We start from the raw sequence: 10,898 nt of genomic DNA, 5'->3' as shown, positions 1-10,898 counted from the left end.
AAAGAACATCTCTGACCCAGACGAGGGGTCATGGCCTGGGCTAGGACCCTGGTGCAGGTCCAGCCAACCAATTTGGTAGCTGTAAGAAGTGGGGTCTGGGAAAACAGAGTAGATGAAAGACTGAACGAACTCAGATACTTTCTGGCTACCAGTTCAAAAACTGAGGCAAAATCCAATTTCCATACACTAATATCATCTTCTGATACCTTTTATGCCCCATACACACAAAAGCATTATGAAAGCAACATATAGCTTTTTTTATGAATAGTATTTATCTATCACACCCCAGGTGGTGTTCTAAGTGCTCTTAAACAGTTTATTCCACTTACTCCTTAGGCAACCCTAAGAGTTGTGTACTGCAACATCACTTTACAAGTAGGAAGTGAGGGAAAGTCTAGGTGAGTCACCTAACATCACACAGCTTGTTAGTAACAAAGCTGGAACTTGAACCTGATAAACCAGCCCTGGATTGCATGCTAACAATCAGGAGCTACTCAGCCTCTCTGAGAGCAAATCCAACTCCATTTTGTAGATGACAAAACAAAGTTCCAAGAGGCTGGTGACTTAGTGGTAAAGAATCTGCCTGCTAATGTAGGAGACGTGGGGTTGACCGCTGGGTTGGGAAGATCTCCTGGAGAAGGAAATGGCAACCCACTCCAGTATTTTTGCCTGGAAAACCCCATGGACAGAAGAGTCTGCTGGGTCACAGTCCTTGGAATCACAAAGAGTCAGACACAACTGAGCAACTAACACAAGGCATGTGCCCAAGATCACCACAAACTGGTAAGTATCAAAACGGCCTAAAGGTAGTTTCCTAGAAGGAAAGCAAGGAACGTAATCAAGAACAGGCATGGTGAGGAGGGGGCATGGCAGGGGAACTGTTGGCAAAATTCTTTTTCACCTCATTGATGGTGATATATGTGTTTATTTGAAAATGATTCTTAGGAATTCCCTGGTGATCCAGTAGTTAAAGAGAACTTTTTGCTTTCACTGCTGGAGCCCATATTCAATTCCTAGCCAGGGCACTAAGATCTTGCAAGCCACACAGCATGGCTGAAAAAAAAGATTCTTCAAGCTACAGATGTTTAATGCACTTTCCACACAGGCATGGTTTATTACATTTATTTTTTAAAGTAAATTTGTTGGGTCATAAGGCAGCTCTATTTGCAATTTTTTAAGGAATCTCCACACTGTTCTCCATAGTGGCTGTACCAGTTTGCATTCCCACCAACAGTGTAAGAGGGTTCTCTTTTCTCCACATCCTCTCCAGCATTTATTGCTTGTAGACTTTTGGATCGCAGCCATTCTGACTGGTGTGAAATGGTACCTCATTGTGATCTTGATTTGCATTTCTCTGATGAGTGATGTTGAGCATCTTTTCATGTGTTTGTTAGCCATCCGTATGTCTTCTTTGGAGAAATGCCTATTTAGTTCTTTGGCCCATTTTTTGATTGAAAAACACCAATACAGTATACTGACACATATATACGGAATTTAGAAAGATGGTAATGATGACCCTGTATGTGAGACAGCAAAAGAGACACAGATGTATAGAATGGACTTTTGGACTCTGAGGGAGAGGGTGAGGGTGGGATGATTTGGGAGAACGGCATGGAAACATGTATACTATCATGTAAGAAACGAAGTGCCAGTCTATGTTCGATACAGGATACAGGATGCTTGGGGCTGGTGCATGGGGATGATCCAGAGAGATGATATGGGGTGGGAGGTGGGAGGGGGATTCAGGATTGGGAGCTTGTATACACCCATGGTGGATTCATGTCAATGTACTGCAAAACCAATATAGTATTGTAAACTAAAATAAAGTAAAAATAAATAAATAAATAAAATAAAATATTACAAGGAAAAAAAATTAAAGTAAATTTGTGCCTAGCACAGTGTTTAGCAAAAATGAGCTTTAAGAGTATCCAAGAATGGAAGCACTGGAAACTTGAAGACCTGCAGGAACTCATGCTCTCAGGAAGGGACAAAGACTGGGCTTTAGTAAGAAGGTGCCCCTAGAGGTATCAGGATGGTACAAGCTGCCCTCAGGGGACGGTTCATAAGTAAGTGAGGGCTGATGTTTTTCTTCCTGGGCCCTAGGCGCTCTCCCAACTTAAATACACTGTTTACTGATCCAGATGTTTTGTTCTGGGTTTTCTGCTCAGACTGCAGTAAGCTGGAAGTCCTGGCTCCTTTTAGATAGTGGTATTAGAAACCACGACCTTGGTATTAGTTATATCCATTGCCCCTGGGGTGTCACACTTCTTGGTACTCTCAGTTGATAGAAGTAGTCGTGTATTTTCTAAAGTGTGAGAATATTCCTTTAAAAATTTTTTTACTTTATTTTTATATTAACTGCTTGAAATATTTACAAATGAAATATATAGACTTTGCTTCAAAATAGTGTTTAGGCATTGCAAGTAGGGTAGATAAAACTTAAGCAGTCATGAAATATAGATACGTAGAATTTTACTATTTTGTATTCATCCCAAAACATCCATAATAAAGATCTTTCAAAAATTCAGAAAACTGCTTACAACTATATGCTAATTAACAATTTTGAAAACTTAAAACAGTCAAATTCCTAGAGGGGAAAAAAATACTTTGCTAGAAATTACTTAGAAATATAAAAGCTATTTAAGCTAAACCAATTATTAGAAATTATTATATTTATTGGTGTAAATTTTTGGACTAATCCTCCTGCAGGTAATTATGAACACTGGCTGAAAATATTTAAAAGGTCTATTTGAAGCTCCTGTAAAGCAACTAAAAGCTGGTGGGAACCAAAGGGGATCAATCTTCAAAGGGAGAGAAGATGGTATGTCAGTTCTCCACAAATTGATCTACAGATTTAATGCAATGCCAATTAAAATCTCAAGAGGTTTTTTCCTGTAAAAACAGAGACTAACTGATTCTAAAATTTATATGGAAATGCCAAGGACCTGGACATAGCCAAGAAATCTTTCCAAAAGACTACTGTGAAGGACTCACACTACCCAATTTCACAATTTACTATTAAGTTACAATAATCAAGACAGTGCCTATAACTAAGACAGTGTAGACTGAAGATTATGAAAACTTTATGCTTTAGTTTTAAAAAAGGTTATTTTCAAAATTCCATACATGATTTTTCACCTACACACAGGCAGGGTGTAAAATAATGTATTGATGAAGTCAGTGATGAAAGAGCCGGAGATTCGTGTGAGCAAGGATTATTCCCAGCTCATCGCAAGCCTCGATCACAACTTTGTCAGCGGCAGAACCGGAAGGGGCAGCGATGTAGGCCACGCCACTCTGGGAGAGGAAGACAGAGACCGACTCTCAAAATACAACCTCATGCCAAAACATGCCAGAATCAACCACTACCACTGCCAGCTCCAATAAAAAGAGTAAGCTAACAACAATTCACATTGCATACTGACTCATTGTCAAAGAGGCAAAATAACAGAATTCGGGCTATCCACAGAGCAAATAATTCTCTAGCTATTATACTGATACATCGTATCATCACAACTTACATATAACTTACATATAACTCATAGAACTGAAAAAATCAGAAGCTAACTATTTCAAAATAGTTAGTACATAATAACCAAATCTATGCAAACACACACCAACTTCATACTTACCCTTTTAGCTCTGTCTATATTGTCCCGGAAAGGAAAGAAGGCATCAGAGCTGACGGAAACTTCATTAAGTTTGTCAACCCATTCCTTTTTTTCTGTCTCAGTTAACAGCTCAGGGACCTCCTCAAACAGGGCCTTCCACTTGATCAAATCTTCACCCTGTAAGTGGGGACAGGGAGGAAAGACAAGTATTACACCATTTTCAGTACTATCTGATACAAATCAGAGCTGGGATGTACTCTACAATCTACTTTTATTCTTATTCATATATGTTAAGTCCTCTTCCAGGACTCAGAGCCCAATCTGCTGTGTAATAATCAAGCAGAAAAATCAAGTATTAACGTCATTTTAAAAAAAGACTGTTTGAAGCACCTCCTGGTTACAAGGCATGTTCTCCAGCAACACTTGTTGACTGTATTGTGGATTCCTATCCCTGGCTGGACAACCTAGTGGAGCTGACTCACCCCCTCAGAAGACCAGAACTTAATTTTTATTTTGTAACCACTACCCATTAAGCACTTGTATTTACAGAAACTGGGCTAAGTCCTACGTTTTTTAGCAGGCTACCTAATACCTGCAATTTTAATGCTCCCTCATACCTTCTTTAAGGTAGAAAACATTAAAGAACATGAACCATAACACAAGTACACTGAGTGGTTAATGGAGTTTCTGGAGAATGTGGGGGGCATTTGCTACCTGCTGTCAAGTAACCTGTATGCAATGCTGAATACACATCCATCACACAGCAAGCAACATGCCTGGCACTGTGACAGACATCCAAGATGGGTGAAGAACAGTCCCTGCCATCAAAACTCAGAACCAGCAGGGGGTACAAGCATACAAAACTAAACCAGGGGCTCTAATCTAAGACGACAGATGATCTGTGGTGTCAGAAAGCGATAAAGAATGCCAAAGAAAGGTAAATGAGACAAAGGTTGTTTAGATTAGTAATTTTAGACAATTTAAAGCTTCAAGAAAAATATGATGGCCAAAAAGTTCACTCAAGTTTTTCCATAACATCTTACAGAAAAACCCAGACAAACTTTTTGGCCAACCTGATACTTTTTCTCTTTGTAGTGATGACAACAGTTAACCAGGAAAGGGTAAACCCCACTCAATAACAGCCCTTTTACCTCGCCGATAGTTCCAGTAACATACTGATCGATGGCATTGGAGATTTCTGCTCTCTTCACGCCAGTTTTAAACTTCATGGAAAGCACTTGTGGGTGATGTCTAAGCCACCAATAGTTTGCCTTATCACCTGCAAGGCGTGTGCAGTGTATACGAGACTGCTGTCCTGCTCCGATGCCAATAACCTGAAGAACATGGGCATTAAAATGAATACTTCTCCAACAACATGTTTCTTAATGGATTTCTTCATGCATAGTCCCCTCAAATCTATCAATTTTGTGGGGAGAAAAAAAAAATCAGGCCAAATGAAGTACAAATAGTTTTAAAAGGTAGGGTAACATGTTTTATAAATACTATTCATATTTTACTCCTCAGTGACATTTGAGGCATGCTATTAATATTACAGAAGTTTCTAGAACTTTTGGATATCAGCAGTAAAGTATGGTCTTACTGGAACTTATTAGACCAGCAGCCACAATCTTCCAGATTTTTGTTACTACAGGTTAGCAATCTTTCAACAGTTTTTAGTCACTAAGTCGTGTCTAGCTCTTTTCAGACAGTAGGCAATCACTAAAATGCTGAATTTGAAAGGGTCTTCCAGGTTATTAATATTAATTAATTCTGATTAATATCCACTATCCCCTCTCACTTATGGGCTAAATAATTTAACAAACGTCTAGAGAGGAGCTCAAGACACCATGAGAAGAAACAGTGCTAAAGTTATTATGGTAAATCCAGGTTCACCCCAGAGCTAGTAGAGTTCTGCTGATGAGCCACCTTGGTTCTGTACTCTGCGGGCTGAGGTGAGGTGAGCTGAAGTCACTCAGTCGTGTCTGACTCTTTGTGACCCCATAGACTGTAGCCTACCAGGCTCCTCCGTCCACGGGATTTTCCAGGCAAGAGTACTGGAGTGGGTTGCCATTGCCTTCTCCAGAGGATCTTCCCAATCCAGGGATCGAACCCGGGTCTCCCACATTGTAGGCAGACGCTTTACTGTCTGAGCCACCAGGGAAGCCTACTCTGACGGCTGGTGCACTAAGAAAGAAGGTCTCTAGCTTAACATCAGCTCAGAAGAGATGTTCAACATCTTGACTGTGGTAGTGGTCAAATAATCATATAATCTGTGCAAAGTGTTAAACTTTTTAAAAAAGGGTACATTTTACTGTATATAAATTTATACCTCAATAAAGTTGATTTTAAAAGATGATGCTAACTCCCAGCTTGCAGATTCTTAGTAAAATGACTTACAGAAATATAAATAAAAATACCCTTCAAGCTGCAAAATAATGGGCTAGTACTTTCTACTTCCTCTTCACTGGAAATACTACTGACAGGGAGGAGGGGAGCAAATAAACTAGTTCCATAGGAGCTATTAACAGTCTGCTAATCCAGAATGTGCCAACTCATTCCAGGTAAAGAACAAGAGGACCTTTCTAACACTTAATGCCAACAATACTTTGTAGTCATCACTGAGTAAATACTGACAAACCCAAAGAGAAAAACTTGACAACATCTTCCTTTTCAAGCCAGTCTAGTTCCCAAGGCAGATGGATTTTTGAGTATCGTTTTGTAAAACCACAATTTCCCTCCAGGTGAGCCTGGCAGCTTGGTTACCTGCCCATTCTTGGCATAGCACACGGAGTTAGACTGAGTGTACTTGACAGCAACAGTGGCCACGATGAGGTCCCTGAACGCAGATTCCGGCAACTAGAAAAAACACAGAATAGTAAGTAAGTGGTGTTTCTTTCAAACTTCGCTTAACTTTTAGCATCCTATGCATCATTTATTATAACAGGCCTATAATGCAGGTCTATCCTTCAGATGAGGGAATGAAAGTAACTGTTCATTCAGTTCAGCTGCTCAGTCGTGTCCAACTCTTTGTGACCCCATGGACTGCAGCACATCAGGCCTCCCTGTCCATCATCAGCTCCTGAAGATTACTCAAACTCACCGACTCCACTGAGTCGGTGATACCATCCCACCATCTCATCCTCTTTCATCCCTTTCTTCTCCCGCCTTCAATCTTTCCCAGCATCAGGGTCTTTATAAATGAATTAGTTCTTCACATCAGGTGGCCGAAGTGTTGGAGTTTCAGCTTCAGCATCAGTCCTTCCAATGAATAATCAGGACTGATTTCCTTTAGGATGGACTGGTTTGATCTTGCAGTCCAAGGGACTCTCAAGAGTCTTCTCCAACACCACAGTTCAAAAGCATCAATTCTTCAGCACTCAGCTTTCTTTATAGTCTTTATAACTGTTCATAGGAGACACTATCATGTTTTACTGAAAGGATCATATTTAACATATTTGTCATGGAACTCTGTGCAATGCCTAATACATCACAGACTCAAACTGACACCATTTTTACAGCAATTTTGGCTTAAGCCTGCTTACATATCACACTAGACATGAAAACTATATTCACTCCAACACTGACAAACAGTATTTTCTCTATCACAGGATCAACAAATAACTGGAGATGCTATTAAAATTTATGTTCAGAAGCAACACTGAGAATAATTTGTACCGACACTACAATCAACTGTGATGCACACACATCCAAAGCTCTTCAGCCAAAATCATATTAGGATCATTTTTTGGTTTGCCTAGAATATTCTAAGAGAAGGTATTAAAAAATGTATTATGAACTAAATACTGGTTCAAATAGAAAAGAGACAACTATGATAACTAAAAATGTCACTATCTTTACTATAAAGAGCAAATAAAATTGAAAAGAAGGATAATGATCTATGTTGGTATGCTAAGTGGACAGAATATGTAAGCACCTAACTGAAAAACTGATAAATCAAACTTCATCAAAATTAATACGTCTACTCTTTGAAAGGTACTGTATTAAGGATAAAAAGATAAGCTACAGACGATAAGAAAATATTTGTAAACTACATATCCAGCCAAAAACTAGTATTCAAAACATGTAAAAACCTCTTAAAACTCAGTCACAAATCTAATTAGAAAATGGGCAAAAGACATGAAGAGACATTTCAAGAAAAAGGACATACACATAAAAATGAACACATGAAAAAGGGAGAAGAATATAAAGGAAGATAAATCCAGCATTCTCAGCCGTAGGTTTCCAAATTTCTATTAAAAATACATGTGAACAAGTAGAGAAAAACTTAGATAAATGATTAAAATCACAGACTGGTAAAAACATCCAAGATAGCACAGCCAGAAGCACAAAGCCTCTCAAGTTCCACTAAATTATTAATCAGTCCAATACCTATAGACCTATAAGGAAAACTTACAAAAATTAAGATTCTCAGTAAATAGGCATGGTTGTCAGCATGGGTACCATGGGATTTGGCTCAGTGCCCTTTCAGTATTTTTAAAAATACGTTAACCAACAAGGTTAAAAAAAAAAAAGTGGAAAAAAAAAATCCAGGGCCCCATTTTACTGTTCAGTTCAGTTCAGTCGCTCAGTCGCGTCCGACTCTTTGCGACCCCATGAATCGCAGCACGCCAGGCCTCCCTGTCCATCACCAACTCCCGGAGTTCACTCAGACTCACGTCCATCGAGCCAGTGATGCCATCCAGCCATCTCATCCTCTGTCGTCCCCTTCTCCTCCTGCCCCCAATCCCTCCCAGCATCAGAGTCTTTTCCAATGAGTCAACTCTTCGCATGAGGTGGCCAAAGTACTGGACTTCCACTTAACAAATACTAAATCAGCCACATTCTTCCTAGGAATTCATAGTTATGGCAAAATATTTTTATAGATAGAACAGAAGAATTAAAAGTGAAACATTTTTATCTTCTTGTGGCTCTTTTGAGCTGAGTTGCTCTGGGCTTCTGAAAGGGTCTGATCTCACTATATCTGAATATTTTTTATTGTGGCAATAACTCCACTAGTGTTTTTGAAAAATTTCTTCTTCTCCCACTTCTTCTCTTTCTCTTCATCTTCTTTCTCTCCCCTCTCCCCCTTCTTTCTCCATCTCTGTCTTGGTCTTTCTCTCGCTCAACAAAGACCTATGGTAATTTGTAACATATAAAAAGAATAATACCTGTTTTGATAACATTCCAGTTACTTCATTGAGACAATAAATTTTTGACCTGATCTCAAGATAAATCTATAAATCTTTAATGCAGAGCTTCAGGAAAACTGTAAGGACAGTTGAGAAAAATTGCTAATCTGCACTCAAGACTTTCACATTATTTTCATCCAATTGACTATAATAATGTAAAACTGTGTTGTTTAATTTCCAAATGCTAGAGGATTTTCCAGATATCATTCTGTTACTGATTTCTAACTTGAATTTCTTGTGGTTAAAGAAATTTAAATTGATTGAGATGTATTTTATAGCTCAGAATATGTTCTATCTTGGCGATCGTCCCATGAGAACTCAAAAGAATTATATTCTGCTTTTGTTGGCTGAACTATTCTATAAATGGTAATTAGATCAACTTGGTTGACAGTGTTGTTGAAATTTTCTATGCTTGCTCTATCATTTGTTCTGTCAACTATTAAGTGACACCTTGAAATCTCAATCAAAAGGAGACTTATCTACCTACTGCTATTATTTCTATCAGTTTTTGCTTCATATGTCTTTAAACTCTGCTGTTAGGTACATCACATTTAGAATTATCATGTCCACTTGATGAATTGACTTTTATTTTAAAATGTCCCTCTTTTCCCTAGTAATATTCCTTATTCTTAAATCAACTTTGTATAATATTATATACTTGTGCTTTTTTTTAATTAGTGTTTTCATGGTATATCTTGTTGTATCCTTTTACTTTTAACCTATACACTTTTTTCTCACATTTAAAATGAGTTTTGGACTCTGTGGGAGAGGGAGAGGGTGGGATGATTTGGGAGAATGGCATTGAAACATGTATAATATCATATATAAGAAACAAATCGCCAGTCTAGGTTCGATGCAGGATACAGGATTCTTGGGGCTGGTGCACTGGGATGACCCAGAGGGATGGTATGGGATAGGGGGTAGGAGGGGGATTGGGAACACGTGTACACCTGTGATGGATTCATGTTGATGTACGGCAAAACCAATACAATATTGTAAAGTAAAATAAACAAATAAATAAATAAAATGAGTTTCTTATATATGGTATATAGTAGAATCTTACTTTTTATCCAGTCTAACAATCTTAGTTTTTTATTGTAGTGTCTGGGTTTACATCTACCATTTTGCTGTTTATTTTCTAATTGCCTATACATTCTTTTTCCTTTAGATCAATTTTAAAAAAGTGATTCCACTTTATCTCTACCATTGGTTTATTAGCCATTTCATTGTATGCATATGTACAACTTAATCACTTTGCTCTACAGCAGAAGGTAACACAGCATTCTAAATCAACTATACTTCAGTACAATTCTTTTAGAAAGGAATGAAGACCACTAGGAATGGCATCTATGTAGGTAAATATGTGATAATGGTAGGTATGGTTGGTTAGATAGTGAATATGTGAGTAAATATAGAAAACAGATTTCCAGAAGAATCTCTCTACTATGTAACTGACTAATTTAAAGGACCAGTATCAATGCATTTGAGGTTTAAAACATATGAAAATGTCTGACAATAGTACAAAGGGTGTAAGGGAGGAGATAAGACATACATTCTAACCTCCTTACAGTATACTTTGAGTGGTATACAGACTATACACTGTAGAGAAGCTATTGTAAAAATAAAATGGCTAATAAAGCAATGGTAGAGATAAAGTGGAATCACTTTTTAAAAATTAATCTAAAGGAAAAAGAACATATAGGCAATTAGAAAATAAACAGCAAAATGGTAGATGTAAACCCATTTTACTGTGAGCTGCTTCAAGTAACACTGTTAACCCAGGACCTCAGGGTCTTCACCAAAGGAGCGGATTCCCAAACCTGCAAGATGTGTTTACTTATGATTCCTACATGTTCTTTTACTTTAGGGCACCATTAACTTTCAACAATACAAATGAAATACCCAGTAAATCAACAAAGATCATGCCTCAATCACTACATGCTTATTAACAGAACTATCCCCATAAAGATTTTAAAGCCTATTTTCAGCGTTCTACTTAAAGCCTCAGAACTCAGACAAGGGAACAATAGCCAACTAACTCATTGTCCACTTCTGTTACAAAACGTCTTGTTAAGAGACTAATCCTTTTCTAAGAACT

The 10,898-nt window shown here is 38.1% G+C and overlaps 1 protein-coding gene across 3 annotated transcripts in view; it reads right to left on the bottom strand.

The window, feature by feature from the left end:
* Window positions 1-1,159: 1,159 nt before the first annotated feature.
* ATIC (5-aminoimidazole-4-carboxamide ribonucleotide formyltransferase/IMP cyclohydrolase) overlaps window positions 1,160-10,898 on the bottom strand; it is a 28,260-nt gene continuing 18,521 nt past the window's right edge. Inside the window, exons 13-17 of one of the 3 annotated variants that reach the window (XR_011144658.1) lie at window positions 6,375-6,467; window positions 4,763-4,945; window positions 3,633-3,788; window positions 3,127-3,297; window positions 1,160-1,517 (exon numbers count right to left, since the gene is read on the bottom strand). Coding sequence is in view for 2 of the 3 variants with exons in the window: in XM_068967827.1 (XP_068823928.1) it covers window positions 3,178-3,297; window positions 3,633-3,788; window positions 4,763-4,945; window positions 6,375-6,467 (552 nt within the window). In the remaining variant the exon portion in view is untranslated. Of the gene's footprint in view, window positions 1,518-2,362; window positions 3,298-3,632; window positions 3,789-4,762; window positions 4,946-6,374; window positions 6,468-10,898 lie in introns of those variants that run through there. The other 2 variants (XM_068967827.1, XM_068967826.1) reach the window with 2 other exon arrangements.

This window comes from Capricornis sumatraensis, chromosome 3, assembly GCF_032405125.1.
Source record: "Capricornis sumatraensis isolate serow.1 chromosome 3, serow.2, whole genome shotgun sequence".
NCBI lineage: Eukaryota > Metazoa > Chordata > Mammalia > Artiodactyla > Bovidae > Capricornis > Capricornis sumatraensis.
Note: the sequence above shows the minus strand (reverse complement) of the source record. Positions and strands in the feature narration are given on the sequence as shown.